Source organism: Canis lupus, chromosome X, assembly GCF_011100685.1.
Source record: "Canis lupus familiaris isolate Mischka breed German Shepherd chromosome X, alternate assembly UU_Cfam_GSD_1.0, whole genome shotgun sequence".
NCBI lineage: Eukaryota > Metazoa > Chordata > Mammalia > Carnivora > Canidae > Canis > Canis lupus.
In genome coordinates this window covers 22,789,089-22,809,591 of record NC_049260.1, presented here as the reverse complement: position 1 = coordinate 22,809,591, position 20,503 = coordinate 22,789,089, and the positions used below count along the sequence as shown (strand labels likewise).

Sequence of the window (20,503 nt, the reverse complement as noted above, 5' to 3'; positions counted from 1 at the left end):
CAAGTCTGCTGCGCCTCCCGCCACATGCGATCCAGAGGCGCCTCCTGCCACACGCAACTCTGCTGCGCCTCACGCCACACGCAACTCTGCTGCGCCTCCCGCCACACGCAATCCACAGGCGCCTCCCGCCACACGCAACTCTGCTGCGCCTCCCGCCACACGCGATCCAGAGGCACCTCGCGCCGCACGCAACTCTGCTGCGCCTCCCGCCACAGGCGACCCAGAGGTGCTTCAAGCCACACGCGACCCAGAGATGCCTCACGCAGCACGCGACCCAGAGGCGCTTCACGCCCCTCGTGATCCAGAGGTACTTCAAGCCGCACGCGACCCAGCGGCGCCTGACGCCACACGCCATCCAGTGGCGCTGCACGGCGCACGCGATCCAGAGGCGCCGCACGCCAGACGCGACCCAAAGGCGCCGCACGCCACAGGCGACCCGGAGGTGCCTCGCGCCGCACGCGATCCAGAGGCGCCGCACGCCGGACGCGATCCAGAGGCACCTCGCGCCGCACGCAACTCTGCTGTGCCTCCCGCCACAGGTGACCCAGAGGTGCTTCAAGCCATACGCGACCCAGAGATGCCTCACGCAGCACGCGACCCAGAGGTGCTTCAAGCCACACGCGACCCAGAGGCGCTTCACGCCCCTCGTGATCCAGAGGTACTTCAAGCCGCACGCGACCCAGCGGCGCCTGACGCTGCACGCCATCCAGTGGCGCTGCACGGCGCACGCGATCCAGAGGCGCCGCACGCCAGACGCGACCCAAAGGCGCCGCACGCCACAGGCGACCCGGAGGTGCCTCGCGCCGCACGCGATCCAGAGGCGCCTCACGCCGGACGCGACCCAAAGGCGCCGCACACCACAGGCGACCCGGAGGTGCCTTGCACCACAAGCGATCCAGAGGCGCCGCACGCCGGGCTCTACCCAAAGGCGCCGCACACCACAGGCGACCCGGAGGTGCCTCACGCCACAAGCGATCCAGAGGCGCCGCACGCCGGACGCGATCCAGAGGCGCCACACGCCGGACGCGACCCAGAGGCGCCGCACGCCACAGGCGACCCGGAGGTGCCTCGTGCCGCACGCGATCCAGAGGCGCCGCACGCCGCTCGCAACCCAAAGGTACTACAAGCTGCACGAGACCCAGAGATGTCTCACGCCACACGCGATCCAGAGGCGCCTCATACCACACGCGATCCAGTGGCGCCTCAAGCCACAGGCGACCCAGCAGTGCCTCACGCCGAGACCAGGGTCGGGGACAAGAGGCCAGAGATCACCATGGCAGATAAGCGGCACCATGTAACACTCTACTCACTGAACCAGGACCAAGAATGGGAAGAGCTAGGCACCGGACACATCTCTTCCACTTACGTGGAACGCCTCCAGGGCGTGTTTCTGCTAGTTCAGTCTGATTCCCATGGCTCACTAATCTTGGAGTCGAAGATAAATTCTAATACGCCTTATCAGAAACAACAGGAAACGCTGATTGTTTGGTCTGAAGCAGAGAACCATGGTATGGCGTTAAGTTTCCAGGACACTGAAGGTTGTCGCCAGATCTGGGAAGACATTTGCCGGGTTCAAGGTAAAGACCCATCCGTCGAAATCACGCAAGACCTCTTGGAAGAATCTGAAGACGAACAACTGGATGACATACTGGAAACTAATACTGTGCTTGTCCTGCCTAACTGTGAACTCAGTAAACTTGAAGAGATTTCTGACCTAATTACCTCTGTTCTCCTTTCACCGATACATAAGGAAAGACTGGCTCTGATCTTAGAAAATGAGGCCTATATTAAAAATTTGCTGCAGCTGTTCCGCGCTTGTGAGGACCTAGGAGACATCGCAAACTTACACTATTTGTATGAAATTATTAAAGGCATCTTATTCCTTAACAAGACGGGTCTGTTTGAGATCCTGTTTTCTGCTGACTGTATCATGGATGTGGTGGGATGCCTCGAGTATGACCCTGCTTTGGCTCAGCCAAAAAGGCATAGGGAATTCTTGACCCAAAATGCAAGGTTCAAGGAAATTGTACCAATAACAGACTGTGAACTTATGCAAAAAATACATCAAACATACAAGGTGCAGTACATTTATGATATCCTTTTGCCTATACCATCCGTGTTTGAAGAGAACTTACTCTCTGCTCTTACAGCTTTTATTTTCCTCAACAAGGTCGAGATAGTCAGCATGCTGCAGGAAGATGACAACTTTTTGCCTGAAGTGTTTGCACAGTTAAGGGATGAGACTATAGATGATGATAAACGGCGTGAATTGCTATTTTTCTTCAAGGAATTTTGTGATTTTTCTCAGACATTACATCCTCCAAGGAAGGATGAGCTATTCAAAACTTTGACAGAATTGGGAGTTCTTCCTGTTCTTAAAGTTGTGATGAGCATGGAAGATGTGCAAATAAGGTCAGCTGCTACTGACATATTTACTTACCTTGTGGAGTATAGTCCATCCATGATTCGAGAATTTATTGTGGAAGAAGCCCAGCAGAGTGAAGACGGTAACCTTTTCATTAATTTAGTAATTGAGCAAATGATCTGCGACAATGATCCTGAGCTAGGAGGTGCTGTTCATCTAATGGGACTTCTTCGTGTTCTACTTGATCCTGAAAACATGCTAACAACATCTAATAAATGTGAGAGAAGCGAATTTCTGAATTTCTTCTATAAGCACTGTATACATATCTTCATAGCACCACTTTTTGCCGCCACTGCTGAACGTATACATGAAGAGGATAATACAGCTGGATCCGACCAAAACAACAGAAATTGCCTCAATAATTATCAAACAGCACAGCTGCTTTCTTTAATTTTAGAGCTGCTCACATTCTGTGTGGAACATCACACATACTACATAAAGAACTATATTTTGAGCAAAGACTTGCTAAGAAGAGTCTTGATCCTGATGAATTCAAAGCACACTTTCCTGATCTTATGTGCTCTCCGCTTTATGAGAAGGATGATTGACCTTAAAGATGAACTTTATAATTCTTACATCATCAAGGGAAATCTCTTTGAACCAGTTGTCAGTGCTTTCCTGGATAACGGAACTCGGTACAATATGTTAAATTCTGCTGTTATTGAGCTGTTTGAATACATAAGAGTGGAAAATATCAAATCTCTGGTTGCACATATAGTTGAAAATTTTTATGAAACACTTGAATCGATTGAATATGTTCAGACATTCAAAGGATTGAAGATTAAATATGAAGAAGAGAAAGACCGGCAAAGTCAAATACGGAAGAATTTACATTCTGTAACGTATAGTAAAATATTTCACAGAAGTGCCAGAGTTTTGGAGAAGAAGGAAGAAAGATGTCTTAAAGAAAATTCAGAGGAAAGAGAAGCAGTTAGGCCACCACTGGAAAATGATTTTCAAGGTCATTATGATAAATTTGTGGAGACTAAAAAACCAAAAGAAAATGAAGACAGAGTAGATCTTCATAAGACAGCAACTTCTGGTGGCTACAAAATCACCTCATCCCATTCTGCTGGTACGGCTAATGGAACAAGTAGCCTGAATGGTCGCAGCATGGTTGGCTTAGTGAATCGTCCTGATGAAGAAAAAGATAAGGAAGAAGAGACATCTCCCAGGAAAAGACAACATCTTAACCTGTAAAACCTTTAGGGGAGATCCTCAACATTACTAAACTCTATGTTATGAAAGTTCTGTAAACGTCAGTTAGCTGAAAAGTCTGAATCCAAAAGCTTTCTTATTTGAATTTATAAGTATACAATAAGTAGTAAAGATGCTCAGTGTCATCACCTAGGAGGGTTTAGTTCCATAAAAACCAAACTTCACGGAATTAAAAAAAAAAAAAAACCAACTAACCGGAACCTGAATGATAACTTCTTTGCAAGAAAAATCTTGGCTTGGGGGGAAGGAAACAGGTTGAGAATATAAGATGAATGTAGTTTTGTTCTATGGCTATATTTTAAAAAAGAACTCTTAACACTGCAGTTGTAAAGCCTGTAAAATTACTTGGCCCGATGGTTCTGGCTACAGTTTTATTTGCCTTGGTTGCCTTTTTATGCAATAAAAATTCATGTTTATGCGAAAAACAAAGTCCACTGTAATTTAAAAAAAAAACTGGAGCTATTCACATTTCTGTGAAAATTAAACACAAATTCAGCCTCTGGGTAATTGGAGGGAAATAACTTACTGTGTGTATTTTCATGAATAAGAAAGGAAGCTGGATTCAAAATGTGCAGTTGTTAATTTAACTTTTTTTTTTTTTAGATAAGAGATGCCAAGAATCAGTCCAGTAGTATTCCAAAAAGGTGTTCTCTATTACCTTGTTAGTGGGTAGAAGAGAACACTTTCAACTGCCAGATGGTGAAAGGTACTTTTGAAGGTATTTCCTGACTCATTAATAAAGTTGTGTCTGTCTTCAGAGCAGCAGGTTAAGTTTTAAAGTACAATTTACAAAGTCCAACATACAAAAATAGGGGTGAATGAAGTGGCATTTAAAATCTAGGAACCAACTGGAGGGTATTATGCTGAGTAACTGGAGGGTATTATGCTGAGTGAAATAACTCAGTCGGAGAAGGACAAACATTTTATGGTCTCATTCATTTGGGGAATATAAAAAATAGTGAAAGGGAATAAAGGGGAAAGGAGAAAAATGAGTGGGAAATATCAGAAAGGGAGACAGAACATGAGAGACTCCTAACTCTGGGAAACGAACTAGGGGTGGTGGAAGGGGAGGTGGGCGGGGGCTGGGGGTGACTGGGTGACGGGCACTGAGGGGGGCACTTGATGGGATGAGCACTGGGTGTTATTCTATATGTTGGCAAATTGAACACCAATAAAAAATAAATTTATATTAAAAAAAGTTTTGGGGAAAGTTAAAAAAATAAATAAATAAAATCTAGGAACCATTTTGGACCAAGAAATAACTTAAGTGTCGAATTCCACCTACAGTCCCTGAAGCGTTTTTTCTATAGTCAAACAAGGGTGGAAGATGAAAGGTGCTTTATGAAAGAGTGAATGCGATGAATTTCTCAAAATAGGTTGTAGCAAAGAGTTAAGAGGATTTATTTTTAGAGGAACAAGTTAACTGGGTCCATTTTTCCTGGAATGGCTTAAATTGAAGCAGTTTCTCTTGTTTTGAAGATTTTAGAGTTAATTTCAATTTTGGTCATTGTTTGAACTAGATGGGCTGTCTGTGTTGATAGGAAGTTTAGTTTTCCATAAGACAGCTTTTGATTTTCTATTCAAAATACCACTGTAGTTGTTTTGCTCCATTTGATGATATTCATGCTGAACTATAAAATTCAAGAATTAAAAAGTCACCTTGTAATTCCAAAAACAAAAGAAACTATTTTAAATGTACAATTGTGCCATTCAGAGACACATCCCATGCAAAAAATAAGAACCTTGTAAGAGCTACAAAGAGAGCGTGTTCTTAAAACAAGAAATAATTTCATCAGATATAAAGTCTGCTAAAGTGTAGACATGACCTTAGGAGATATAATCACACATTGCCGAGGACACAGCACAGCAGGGAAACTGCATTTTTACATCTCTCAAGCCACAAGCCACGCTGGTTAAATTAAATGTTGTAATGGGACTGTTCATGTTGTGAGTATACCTCAAAAAAAAGGCAGTTTGTTCCAAGAGCATCTCATGTTTTCTTTCTGGCTAGACTGTCATGGGGAATGTCATCTGTAGTACACATAGTTGCATGCATACTCAGCATGTTGTTTTGAAAAAAAAAATATGCTTAACTCTTTGTTTTGGTGAGTGTAGCCCCAATTCCTTAACAGAGCAACTATTTACAATTAGACAGAAAAGAATAATGTTTCTATGCTCTTTCTTTTTTTTTTTTTTTTTTTTTTTTTTTTTTTTAGAATTTGGAACTTTTATTCATTAAAAGGCACCAATAAGAGAGTGAAAAGGCGGGAGGGTGGGGGGGGGTAGAATTTTACAATACATCTTAGGTCAAAGAGTGTCTCCCCCAAATTCATGTCAACCCAGAACTTTGGAATGTGATCTAATTTGGAAAAGAAGGTCTTTGTAGCTGTAATTAGTTAAGAGGAGGTCATATTGGATTGGGGTGGGCTCTTGCGATATTGTGGTTTAGAATAAGAAATATATATTTGGTCTACAATACTTAGCACACAGCCCCCAAAACCTTGTAATTTTCATTCTTTTTTTTTTTTGTCCTATTTTATTTTATTTTTTTTGTTTGTTTGGTTTTTTTTTATTTATTTTTAATTTTTTTTTTAATTGGTGTTCAATTTACTAACATACAGGAAACGAACTAGGGGTGGTGGAAGGGGAGGAGGGCGGGGGGTGGGAGTGAATGGGTGACGGGCACTGGGTGTTATTCTGTATGTTAGTAAATTGAACACCAATTAAAATCTATGCTCTTTCTTATTCTCCTCTCTTCAGCTACTTTTAATCAGCCATTAAAAAAAATAGACACTCTAAAAAAATTTTAATGGACTCTGTAGGGGAAAAATGATATTTGCATTTCTTACTGTACTGTTTCCAGTGAATTTGTAAGGAAGGGCGGAGGAAGGCATAAGTGCAATGGGAAATTTGAAAAAAAAGGAAAAAAAACAAAAGAAAAGAAAAAAAGATAGGCTTTCTATTGAGCTGTGTAACCTCTATGAGCCCTTTCCTAGTCTCAGCTACTTAATGTTAGGGAAACAACATGACAGGCAAAATGGTGCAAAGGCAAATTGCCCATCAAATGGCATAACCTACTATTACAGGAACATTTAAGAGGGCAACAAAACACAGGAGAGCAATCCTTACTGTCTGCACACTGAGTGAAAAATTGACCAAAATGTTCAGCCTCTCTAGATGCTGTGTATGAAGAGATACCATGTCAAAATGTTTAATTTCATCTTGAAGATTTTTAGAAGTAATTTTAAAAGGACCCTTAAGTGGGTTATCTATGAAAAGAAGGAACAATTTGGAATGGATTCGTATGTACAATAAAATATAGATGAATATTTTTGGAGAGGTACCCTGGGCTCATAAAGATCAGGGCTTTAAATATATGACTTCCAGTAACTTTTATGGCACAGTGACTTTCTAAATACACCAACAAAGGAAAGACAATACAACAGATAAAGCAAAAGCTTCCAATTCAGACAGCCCTTGCTGACAATATGGGCTCAGACGCTTACCAGTCCTTTAACCTTAGATGATTTACTTCTTTTCTCCTCTAACCACAAGTTCTTCATCTTGTCTCAAAAATCAGAGACTATATGTAAACTACTCAAACATATTCAGCACTTAATAGCTTTTGAAATTCTTTATTATCAACAATAGTAACATAATAATTTCACAAAAGATTGGGGATAAAGTCAGGTAAAAATACTTGTATCACAAGTTATATTTACAAGCCAATAATCCCATATTCTCAATCAAATTGAGATAAATTAAAAATTAATGAGTTCAGTTCTGGTTAGCAGACAAATCTATATGTATGCATCATGCCCTGCTGAGACACAACTGAAATAAAAAGCATTAAAGTAGAAAGAAAAATAAGCTTGCATAGCAATAAAGGCAACTTGGGTGGAGTGGTGTCTGGAGTGTCAACCACAGAATGAAATTGAAATCAGAAGAGTAGCAGGAGAAGTGGGGAGGTTATCTAGGATTGGTGAAAGTGACAAGAGTAAGGAAGCGCTATTCCCTTCCCTCCCATGCCCTGCCCCAGCAAGCAGAGCAGTCAGCTAGAATGTATTCATAGATACAGACCAAGTGTCCTTTTCCTTAAAGCAACTGAAGTAACAGACAAAACTGAGGGCCCTGGTACGAATGTTGTTGCCTCAGAGTCAGGCTCTTCTCTTTACAGTGTTGGAGGATCCAAGATGCGGCATGTTGTTTTGTTTTTAAATTTTTTTTTATTTATTTATGATAGTCACACACAGAGAGAGAGGCAGAGACACAGGCAGAGGGAGAAGCAGGCTCCATGCACCGGGAGCCCGACATGGGATTCGATCCCGGGTCTCCAGGATCGCGCCCTGGGCCAAAGCCAGGCGCTAAACCGCTGCGCCACCCAGGGATCCCCGCTGCATGTTTTTTACCCTCAGGTGCAAGTCACGGTGTTTTCAGGAGTGAGATGTGTTAATGCCCAGCTCCTATCCAACAAGTACAATCCCAAGAATACAAATGACGACCCTGGAAGGAAAGTCTTTACAATTGGCAGGTCTGTCAGGTAATACCTACATCACTCAGGGAACACAGGTTGAAAATGCTAGCAGGTTAAGTGTTCAGATTCCCAGTTCATTTCAAATAACTAAGCCGACTCCTTATTTTGGAGGGTCTGCTAAATGCAGTCAATCCAATCTTTCTTATTTGCCCATGCCACCAGCATGGTGATGTGACATTAACTCACCCCGTGGTGACTGAAGTTGAGGGTGAGAATGACATCCACAGGTGTGTGTGTGTGTGTGTGTGTGTGTGTGTGTGTGTGTGTGTGTGCTGCAGGAACTGGAAGCATCCTTTTCATATTCTGGTAGATCTCTCAGTGAGGTTAAGGGGAAAGGTGGTCAGAGCTTTCTCTCAGACTGAGGATGGCAGACTCAACAGTCAGTTAAATTGAAAATGTTCCTAACGGTTTGGAAGAACTGTACCCAAATGTTTTCCTTGGGGAGGAAGCCTTCAAAAGCAGTTTTTAAAAAAGATTTTATTTATTTATTTGACAGAGAGAGCACAAGCAGAGGGAGGGGCAGGCAGAGGGAGAGGGAAGAAGGAGGCTCCCTGTTGAGCAGAGAGCCAGACGTGGGGCTTCATCCCAGGACCCCGAGATCATGACCTGAGCTGAAGGCAGATGCTTAACCAACTGAGCCACCCAGATGCCCCCAGAAGCAGTTTTGAAAGACAGAGTTCATTAATGCACCTTCCTCCCCTGTGCAACCCTCAATTCTCAGTTGTTGTTCTTCTTCCATTTCCAAAATATCTGAGTGTTTCTTTCTAATAACTATAACTTTGCCTTTTCTTTTGGCTATTCCTTACTCTCACCCAAACTTTTCATCTAGGAGGATCAGGTATGAGAGAGACAAAGACATTTTAATAAAACCAGAACTAAGGGGCACCTGGGTGGCTCAGTGGTTGAGGGTCTGCCTTTGGCTCAGGTCGTGATCTCTGAGTTCTGGGATCAAGTGCCGCATCAGTCTCCTCGTAGCGAACCCGCTTTTCCCTCTGCCTATGTCTCTGCCTCTCTCTGTGTGTCTCTCATGAATAAATAAAAATTAAAAAAAACAGAATTAAGTTTGAATCACATAGGTTTCATTTTTGGCAAGCTGCCACCCAGAGCCTATACCAACCAGCTGGCCTAGGGAAAGAAATATGCATCATACTCAGGAATGGTCAGGACAGACTCCTAAATTTTCAAGATATGTCTAGATAATTTTCTATCCCCTTAGTCCTGATTCAATTACCAAATTATCTTACTCTGATGTAGGGCTTCTCAGTCTCATGACAGTTGACATTTTAAGCCAGATATTTCATTGTTTTGGAAGACATTTCTGTGCATTGTAAGAAGTTTTGCAGCATCCCTGACATGTCCCCACCAGCACACCCCCAAATGTGACAACCAGAAATGTATCCAGAAGATGCTAAATATCCCTTAAGAGGCAAACTCACCCTTAATTGTGAACCATTAGTCTAAAGATACATAGAGCTTGATTCAAGAGCTTCTCTTACATTATGGATATTGGATTCACATCCTCAAGGCTGAATTACCTTTTCTTCTTATCCTCCACCTGAAAGGGCCAAGTACATATAAGGATCAGGTGTATAATGCGCTTTAATGAAAAGAGAATAGACTTTGCTTAGAATTACAGAGATCCTGTTTCTGCTTTTCATCACATATGTAACTGTGGCATTTTATGTGACATCTCTAATTCTCAGAGTTCTTATTTTTAGTGTATGGCTGACAACACTGTTATGGGTGAAATGTGTCCCCCAAAGTTCACTTGTAGTTCTAACACCCAGGACCTCAGAATGGGACTGTATTGGACATAGGGTCTTAAAAGAAATAATTAAGTTAAAATTAAGTCATTAGGATGGACCCAACTCCAATATAACTGATATCCTTAAAGAAGAAATTTAAACACAGAGATGCACATGGAGGGAAGGCCGTCTAAAGACATTGGGAGAAGATGGCCATCTACAAGTCAAAGAGATAGGCTTCTGAAGAAACCAACTCTGCTGACACCTTGATCTTGGACTTCTAGCCTCCAGAACTGTGAGAAAACAAGTTTCTGTTGTTGAAGCCCAACAGTCTGTGGTGCTTAGTTATGGCAGCCTTAGTAAACTAATAATGGGAAGTTTTCTGAGGATTAAACTATATATAATTTATGAATATCACAATTATTGTGATAAACAATTCACCAATAACATATGGCAATAGCTCTTCTTCTTTTTTAAAAAGATTTATTTGTTTATTAGAGAGAGAGAGAGAGAGAGAGAGGTAGAGACACAGGAGGAGGGAGAAGCAGGCTCCATGCACCGGGAGCCCGACGTGGGATTCGATCCCGGGTCTCCAGGATCGCGCCCTGGGACAAAGGCAGGCGCTAAACCGCTGAGCCACCCAGGGATCCCCAATAGCTCTTCTTTTATTGAGCATGTATTATATGTCAAGCACACTTTCTTATGCAATTTACCTGTATCATTTCAAATTTCACCATGAATCTGCAAGGTAGATGTGGTGGACGTGAGAATGCACCTTATACAGAGGGAATATAATGAAATACAAGTAAAGGTCCCAGCCACTGCTCTGTGGTCATTGCCCCACTTTCCTCCCAGGCCATGCTTCCTGGGGGCTGCTCCCAGCCAGTGATTTGCATGGCAAGCGCACTGAAGCAGGCTTGTTCTTGGGAGATGAGAAGACTCCTCTGACTGGAGAGCTCCCTTGAGGACTTTCTGAAGGCTCTTCTGAACAACCTTTAGACAACGTGGGGCCCCAGGATGCTTTCACTAGTCCCTCTTTCCTTCATTTGAGGTCAGAGTGTGTCATAATTGGGTGTCTTTTCCACTCTCCTCCAGTTTGCTCTCCATTGCCTCTCATCACCATTTTCCCTAACGAAATCCCTGCATGCTAACTTCTTTCTCAATGATGGCCTCTTCTTGGAGAACATGGGCCAACTCAGTATGTATTTTGACTACTTTACAGAAGAAACAGAGGCACACAGAAGTACATAACTAGTACTAGTCAGAGCGCATTCAGATATGTTTGTCTGACTCCATAGACAGTTCTTTCTCCCACATGTAATGTGTCTTGAAATGTATCATGAACGTACTTTAAACATTAGAACCATTATATGCACCTACCGTATATTTATTTATTAATAACAAAATAGAAATATGATATTGTCATATCAAGTCTATGAACAGTCTATGTACATAGTGTCCCTCTTTCTGCTTTACGCATGCTTCCAAACATGGAAGCTTTGTTGAAGCAAACACTGCTTGAATTCTTCTCCATAAAAACACAGTATTCTGCAAACCACTGTCATCACATTCACTATAGTAGTTGCTAAAGAGGTAGCTAGTGAAATTTTTACTCTTGTCTCAGAAGTCAAGAGAGATAGGGTGGCCCGGGTGGCTCAATGGTTTAGTGCCACCTTCAGCCCAGGGCCTGATCCTGGAGACCTGTGTGTGTCTCTCTCTCATTAATAAATAAAGTCTTTAAAAAAAAAAGAAGTCAAGAGAGATAAAATAACTTTCACTACATGCCAAGTAACTTTCACTACATGCCAAGCACCCTGCTCAAGTACTTTATATGTGCCATGTGATATTTTGATATGAAAAATGGAGATCCATATCACCAAATCTCCTCCTGCATTCCTTCATGCTGCAATTTTGTTGCTATTGTGAGAAAACTGTTGGGAATAGAGGCCTACTTAATTTACTGAGATTATGCTTCAGTTCATTGAAGAATGGAGGCTTGAAAGAGAAATTATGTCCAATTACATATAACTTGAATTTAAATACCTTGCACATCTGAGTGTGTAGACTGAGTCTTCTAGCTTAGACTCGCATAAACTCCTGGTCCTTTTCTACCTTTCTATTGGATTTTTTATTTGTTTCCCCTTTCACCTTTATTGCTTTGATAGATATTCTTTTGATTCTAATCTGGTAGTTAGTTACCTTTAAATGGTAACATGCACATTTCATTTGGCAAAGACTAAAATTCATCATTCTATCCTCCCCTGGAATAATAAAGGAAATTGTTTTATATCCATAATCCCTCTATAGTATTGCATATGATTGCTATTTTAATATAGCTGACACTTTTAGCTGTTTTTACTAGGTTTTTGGTTTCCAAACTGTTGGAATCAGAAGCAAACCAAATTTGAGACACATTATTTCCTGCCCCCACTGCAATGACTAAATTGAGCAATTACGTGGGTAGTATTTGGAGAAAACTGCAGAAAACTACTTTGGTTGGAGAGTTACTAAGGCAACCCTGTAGAGAAGAAGGACATATGAATGGGCTGAAGAGCCTGATAAGCTACCCAATAATATTGGAATGTTTCTGCTGTACACATTTTCAAAGATACCCTAAAAAACCTAAAGAGTGCTTTAGTCTATCACATTTGGCAGTGGAGAGGATACAGTATTTTTTATATATTTCCAAAGATTGCAAAATACCAAAGAATGGTTGATATTCTGTGGAAAGCTATTTATATTTTTCTCAGATTTGAGTACTTCTCTTTAAATGAAATAAAATTTTGTAGGATTTCTATTGAACTCAAATATGAAGATCATTTTCAATGAAGAATAAATTACATATGGGGAAAATTGCACTGTTAGAGTTTAAAAAATACATCAATGTCTGATAGATGAATACATTAAAATTTTTTATTTAAATTCAATTTAGTCAACGTATAGTGTGTTATTAGTTTCAGGAATAGAATTTAGTGATTGATCAATTGCATATATTACAGTGCTCATTACATCAAGTGTCCTTCTTTTTATTAAAAAAAATATTTTTTTTATTTGACAGAGAGAGCACAAGCAGGGGAAGGGACAGAGGGAGAGAAAGAGAAGCAGGCTCCCCACTAACCAGGGATACTGACAGGAGGCTTGATCCCAGGACTCTGGGATCATGACTTGAGCCAAAAAAGGCAGGCACTTAACCGACTGACCCACCCAGGAGCCCCTCAAATGCCCTTCTTAAAGTCCATCACGCAATTACCCCATCCCCTCACCCACCTCCCCTCCAGCAACCTTCAGTTTGTTTCCTAGAGTTGAGAGTCTCTTATGGTTCACTTCCTTCTCTGTTTTTATCTTATTTTATTTTTCCTTCCCTCCTCCTATGTTCATCTGTTTTGTTCCTTAAATTCCACATATGAATGAGATCATATGGCATTTGTCTTTTTCTGACTTATTTCACTTACCATAATACCCTCTAGTCATTTTTTCCAGATTTATTAAGATTTAATTGACATATAACATTGAATTAGTTCAAGATGTACAACATAATGGTTTGATATATGTGTACTATTGTGAAATGATCACTGCAAGTTTAGGTAACATCAATTAGCTCACATAGTTATAAATTCCTTTCGATAAATATGTTTTTAATAATAGTATTATGCATGATGCCTTTATTTTTCTTCACTAGCATTCCAGACATAGATTGAAAGTGTATTGTATGGGATATGCATTTAGAATGGCTGGGTTTGTGTCTTTATTTTTTTAATTTATTTTTTAAGATTTTATTTATTTATTCGTGAAAGAGAGGCCAAGACATAGGCAGAGCGAGAAGCAGGCTCCCTGAAAGAAGTCCCATGTGGGACTCCATCCCGGGACTCCAGGATCATGCCCTGAGTCAAAGGCAGACGCTCAACCACTGAGCAACCCAGTCATCCCAGTTTATGTCTTTATTGAAGTACTTCCTACCTATCTGGCTTCAGTTCATTCTGATAAGGTCTCTAAGTCTCTGGGTACTTATCTATAAAATGATGTTTATGTTATAAATAACAATGTAGATAAAATTATAAAATTATAAAGTACCACAGGGATGTCAATAAATACTTTCTACTTAGTTAATATGATATTGTAAGAATTTTTTCTTTTATACCTAACAACTAATGTGATTTCATTATTTCTCATATAAAATATTATATCAGGGTATACAGAAAAATCACTCTATACTAATACCTGAAAGTGAACAATAAGGAATGATTACAGTAACTTCTATATGTTGTTCTTTTCAGAGTATTAAACTTAGATGTAAGAAAATTGGCACTTTTTTCTTTTTTTCTCCCTGTTTGAAATTTATAAAATGATACTTAATACATGAATATAGTATTCCTATAAAAATATCAACTAATAAGATTAAAAGCTTCTTTTACCATTATCTGAAATCTAAGATCTATTTTTCTTACATTTTGCTCAGGAGCTCATCCTCCCAGTTTGATGTACATGAATTTGGTGTTCCATGGGCTATATATTCATAGTAAATTCGTATTACAGCTGTGTGCATAATAGATATACTTTACTATGATACATTAATAGATATTTATTCTTTGTCTTTTCCATTTTCCCTCTCCTTCCTTAAGAATTATTCTAAATTTCCAATAGGAAATTCAATTCCCAATTCTTAGCCAAGCAGTTTGAGTGAGATTGACCCTACCCCATCGGCAGCCCCAGGAATGTATTAGTGTATTCCTTGACATTTGTCACTGATACATGGATAGATATACAACAAAGGCAAAGCAAATGAAATGCGTAAGTTTCTAGGAATTATACTCTCTTCTTCCGTGGGAACTACTGGAAGAGATTCTCTTTGCTGCTGGATGCAAATGAGAAATGTGTTGCTTTTGGAGCTGGTGGCAGCCATACTTTGAGAAACAAGTAAAGAAGCTTTCTGTGGAAGAAACAAGTATCAAAGAAGCAAGGCAGATAATGTACTGAGAAAAATGCATCTATAATATTTAATCCCTAGATCAAGTGGCACCTGACGCTTTGCGTTTTGATTATTGGATAACAAGAGATAATATTTCCTTGTAATTTAAGCTAATCTACATTGGGTTTTCTGTTATTTGAAATATTCTGACACTATAACAGGTGAATTGTTTCATCTTCAAGGGAAAAAATTAACTCCAACGCTATTTTAACTGTTTCAGGATGCAGACAGAGAAAAGAAGCTTCCAAACACTTCAAAAATTGGATTAGAATTTCACTAGAAAGAAAGCAGACAAGAACTCTCCTCCAAAAAAATTTAATTCATATTAAAGCAAATTCCTACATAGAATATCACCAATTAAAGCCCATCAGTGAATGCATCATGATCATCATTTTATCCATAGAGTAAGGACAGTTTTCCATATTAAAATCATAAAAAGGAAAAAATATTCATCTCACAGAAGGCAAATAAAAGAATTATAAAATTCAACACCTTTATCTGGTAAAAAGTAATACTCTCCTAACTGTATATAGCATGTATTCAAAGAGCTAATATGTGGTGAGTGTGATGTGTGTGTGTCTGTTTTAATGAAAATATGTTCTATATGTATATATGAAAATCAGTATCATATTTAGTGGTGAATCTAGAGGATTGTCTATGTTAATCTAGAGGATAGTTCAGAGCAAGATTAAGATGTCAATTAGCACCCATTATTTTACATTGAACTGTTGCTCCTAGCCTATGCAATTAAATAAGAAAGAGTAAGGAATGAGAGCTATAAATATTGGGAAGAAGGAGGACATCTTTTGTTTTTCAAATATTATTATAATACGCTGTGAAAATCCAGAAGAATGTGAAAAACAAAAGAAAATCAGTAAGGGAATTAATGACATAAATTAGTATATGACAACCAATAACTTCTTTATCCAGTAATAAGCATAGTAGCTACTTAAAATTAAATGACTAGTAATAAATATGATACAAATCTATATGAAGGAAGCATTAAAGTTCCTTAAGCTATAAAATCCTCTAATAATATTTTTAACAAAAATCCTTTAATAATAACATGCCTTGATTTGGGACAGGAAATCATTATTCTGAGGCATTCGATTTTCTTTTCTTTTTTTTTTTTTAAGACTTTATTTATTTATTCATGAGAGACACAGAGAGAGAGTCAGAGACATAGGCAGAGGAAGAAGCAGGCTCCATGCAGGGAGCCTGATGTGGGACTGGATCCCAGGACCCCGGGATCACAACCTAAGCCAAAGACAGACGCTCAACCACTGAGCCATCCAGGCATCCCAAGGCCTTCGATTTTCCAAACATAAATTCATTAATTTAATGCAATCTAAGGAAAAATACTATGAGGATTTTTTCTTTTTTCTTTACTTTTCTTTTCTTCTTTTCTCTTCTCTTTTCGAAAATACAAAATGACTGTGAAGTTTATCTGGAAATATTACTAGTCAGGAGTAACATGGACTTTTAAGAAAAATAATAACTTTAGAGGACAAGTTCTACCAGATACCAATATATGTAAGTTCAGTTTGATAGAAACATGACTGCATGGGCACAGCAGGAAAGAAACATTTCAGTAGAAAGAAAGTGTAGAGCTATGTGTAAGGGGTTTCTTATATGCTAAATATGGGATAAACTATGTTCTACACAGTTAGTGTCTAGAAACTAGAAGTCTAGAAACTAGGAAAAAATGCGGCTTCATTTTACATTACTTTTCTTCTTAAAATAAATTTTAGAGAATCAAATACTCCAAGAAAAAAATTATAAACGTATTAGCAGTAGATTTGGTAAAGATTTTACTAATTGTAGGTGGTAAAGACCTGTTATTTTTATAATGACAAGAAATCTAAGTGGTGACAACGGAGAAGACTGATACATCTGATGATTAAAAAATGTTCTGTACTGGTAGTGAAAAAGCCAAATATAGCCCCTTTTATGGGTTATGCCTTCATTTTTACAATGAAAATAGAAAGTTGCTAATGACTGAATTTGATCATAGGAGAAAATAGAAATTAGCCGTTCACAGAAAATTGAATACCCCAAATCAGCAAACGTATCATGTACTTTGTGGCAAGCTGAAAAAGATAACCCCTCAATAAAGATATTCACATCCTGGAACCTGTAAATGTCACTTTATATAGCAAAGTCCTTCTTTACAGATGTGACTAAATTAAGAATCTTGGGATGGCAAGAATAAGGTGGATTATCCAGATTGGCCCTAAATGCAATCAATCACATGTCCTTGTAAGAGGAAGGCAGAGGGAGGTTTGACACACACACATACATACAGAGCAAAAGACAATATAAAGACTGAACAGAGAGACATCTGAAATCTTAGCCTCAAAGATTGGAATATTGTGGCCATAAACCTAGGAATGCCAGCTGTCACCAGAAGCTGGAAGAGACAGGAAACAGAGTCTTTCTTAGAGCCTCCGGAGGAAATGTGGCCCTGCTGACACCTACGATACTAATTTAATTTTTGAACTTTTGGCCTCTAGAACTGTAAGAGAATTTTTTGTTGTTGTTTTAAGGTACCTAGCTAGTGTCAATTTGTTACAACAGGCACAGTAAAGTAATCCATGCTCTAACAAAAATATAAATTAAAATAGCAATGACATGTCATTCTGTGGTAATCTCATGAGCAAAGGTTTAAGTCCTTGATGAAATATGGGGATAGAAGAAAAGTGGAGTAGTTTTAGTCTGTTCCACTGCAATTTCAGATATGCATAGAGATAAGCACAACCCTTGATTCATACATTATCTTCTCGGGATTTTTCCTAGTAGCATATTCAAAAATTATGAAGAGACAAATATACTTTGATATTTACTGCAGCGTTGTTTAGAGTAACAAATGCTGTAAGTAGCTGATGTGCCCATTGAGTAACTACAATTACACATTAAGCATAGTATGCACTAATGTAAGATTATTTTAAGTGAAATTCTTTTTGTCTAAATTTCAGCTGAGGTCCTAACATTAAACAATAAAACAATAGTTGCCAAAGTGAAGCATTAATCCATTTATGCAGTTTATATAAAGAAGTTATATGAAAAAAGTTCTTGTGACCCATAGCTCACACCGAAAACTCTAAAGGAGTTTAACTTGACGTTAGGTAAGGAGAGAATTTTTTCTGGAAATGTTTGCAGTAAGAGTCATACTTTCTCTTATTTTGCCATTATACGTACCTCTTGGAAGGATGAAGATACTTCTCATTGCTAGTCTAGTGAGAGGGCCTTCACTTAAGGAAAGCACCTGACAATTTTGAAAAGCGATCCCTGAAGTTTGGGGAACATAGAGTTCTGCTGTTTGACTCATACCTGAGAATTCTAAAGAGGCTGTGGAATTATCCAGAGAGAAAAATAGTCATATTGGGGACAAATTGCACTTTTACCCACAGAATAACTTTACTCTGTATTTTTTTTAACAGTCTTATTGAGGAGGTTCAAATTGATTGGATGCAAGAATTCCCATGGTGCCTTCCTACTTGCTTTGTGGACTCTCTCTCTCTACCACACACACACACACACACACACACACACAGAGCTGATTCTCTTCGCAGATTTCTTACCTGAAAACTGAATCAATTTGAATCAAGATGCCCTTTGGAGGTTCATCCTGTTGGAAGGTTCATCACACTGACTAATTTATTATTCAAGTGAAATGCTTATAGTATCTAAAAGGTACCAGAAGACTACTGCTTTTACCATCTGAAAGTAAGTGGAAAAAGTTGTAAGTATTATCCAAGAAGCAGAGAAGAGAGTCCGCAAAGCAAGTAGCAAGGCACCATGGGAATTCTTGCACCTAATCAATTTGAACTTATTCAATAAGACTGTTAAAAAAAAATACAGAGTAGGGATCCCTGGGTGGCGCAGCGGTTTGGCGCCTGCCTTTGGCCCAGGGCGCGATCCTGGAGACCCGGGATCGAATCCCACGTCGGGCTCCCGGTGCATGGAGCCTGCTTCTCCCTCTGCCTGTGTCTCTGTCTCTCTCTCTCTGTATGACTGTCATAAATAAATTTAAAAAAAAAAATACAGAGTAAAGTTGATCAAAATATATAGACCCAGAAAAATATATCACAGATGCATTTTTAAGTAACAGTATAAAATGGATGTAGAAGACTATGAATAGTAATATCCCATTATGTATTTTTATAAAAATCCACTAGAGGAAGACAACAATGGTAAAGAAGGTTGTAATAGGGATGATGACAAAGATGAAAAAGAGAAACAATGTATTGTACCCTTCACTGCTACAAAATTGTCCCTTGCACTCTGTATTTCCATAGGACCAGCTCTACTGCCCCTGCTTTAAGAGCCTGGCCAATAAAAACAAATAGTTTTAACTTTATTATCAAAAGTCTACACTTGATGAGTAATCAGCCAAATTCTTGAGGGGCACCCTCTGCAGATCTCTGAAGTTGCCTCTCTACAGCTCTCTCCAGTACTCTTTTTTCAGAATAAGAGCCATCCTGATATTCCTGGACTCTCATCTCCATCCCAGGAATCCTACAAGGCCATGCCTAGAAACTCGATGGCCAGGAAACTCTAAGGAATGAGCTCTGGCAATTCTAGGCCTCATCTTGCTTATTTCCCATCTCTCAAGAACCACTGCTCTTTATTCCCTGATGTTCAGTCAACAGTCTGGCAACTGTTGTCTGTTTTTGGTTGTTCCAAGTAAGAGGATGAATCCTGTCCCTGTTATTACACTTTGGTCCCAACTGCGGCTACGAGGTTTTAGAAGTAAAATTGCCAGGGGAAAAAAAACCACAATAAAATTCTTAACAAAATGTCAAAGGGAGTCAAATCAAACACATATACCTTCCCTCTCATTGAAGAGGCTTTTGAAATGACAACAAAAATAAATCTCTAAAAATCCAATTCCTTGTCTTCACCTAGTTAACTCTTCCTTCAGATCTCAGCTCACTCTTTCAAGATGCATTTCCCTTAAAACCAAGTCAAGTGCTCCAACCAACTGAGCCACCGAGGTGCCCCCCTTATCTCTCACTTTCAAGACTCCATATGCCCACAATTCATAGTATAAGCCTCGGTTACAATTTTATTTTTATGTGAGAAATCATTAAGTTAATCTCCATTTCCCTTCCTAGACTGCAAGCACTGTGAGGATAGGTGCCTAGGCCTTTTTTACTCACTACTCTCCCCCCAGCAGCTATTTGTTAAAGTGCTAAAGAACAAGCAACTGTGTCTCCTACATAATTTGAGGTACTCCAAGAAAATGAATATAGATGGAATCACATTCATGGAGAAATTGAAGGAAAGGAAAATATTTTCTAAGATTTGACCATCAAATGTATTTGCTAACAACATCCTTATAAGAATTTTGAAAACCTATGTACCCTCTTACACACATATTTAAGTGGCATTTAAAGTTTCAGCCTAATTTGAAATCATTGTGAAGGATGTAATTTCTGATATACTGTAAAAATTACAATTCAAAATAAACCATGACATTATTTTTTAAATTGTAACCAATGGAATTTAAATATCATGAGTTTTTACTCATCATCATCATCATCTATTGAAAAAAATATGAAATGATGTTTATGTAGAGATTCTATATTTTCCCTTTATTTCTTGAAAATTGT

At 39.3% G+C, this 20,503-nt stretch overlaps 1 protein-coding gene across 1 annotated transcript; it reads left to right on the top strand.

Annotated features, from left to right (window-relative positions):
* The first annotated feature begins 1,048 nt into the window (after positions 1–1,048).
* Positions 1,049–3,872, top strand: LOC491791 (serine/threonine-protein phosphatase 4 regulatory subunit 3B-like). The gene has a single exon (XM_038586477.1). It carries the CDS (start codon positions 1,145–1,147, stop codon positions 3,623–3,625), a length of 2,481 nt encoding a protein of 826 aa, XP_038442405.1. The 5' UTR covers positions 1,049–1,144; the 3' UTR covers positions 3,626–3,872.
* The last annotated feature ends 16,631 nt before the right edge of the window (positions 3,873–20,503 follow it).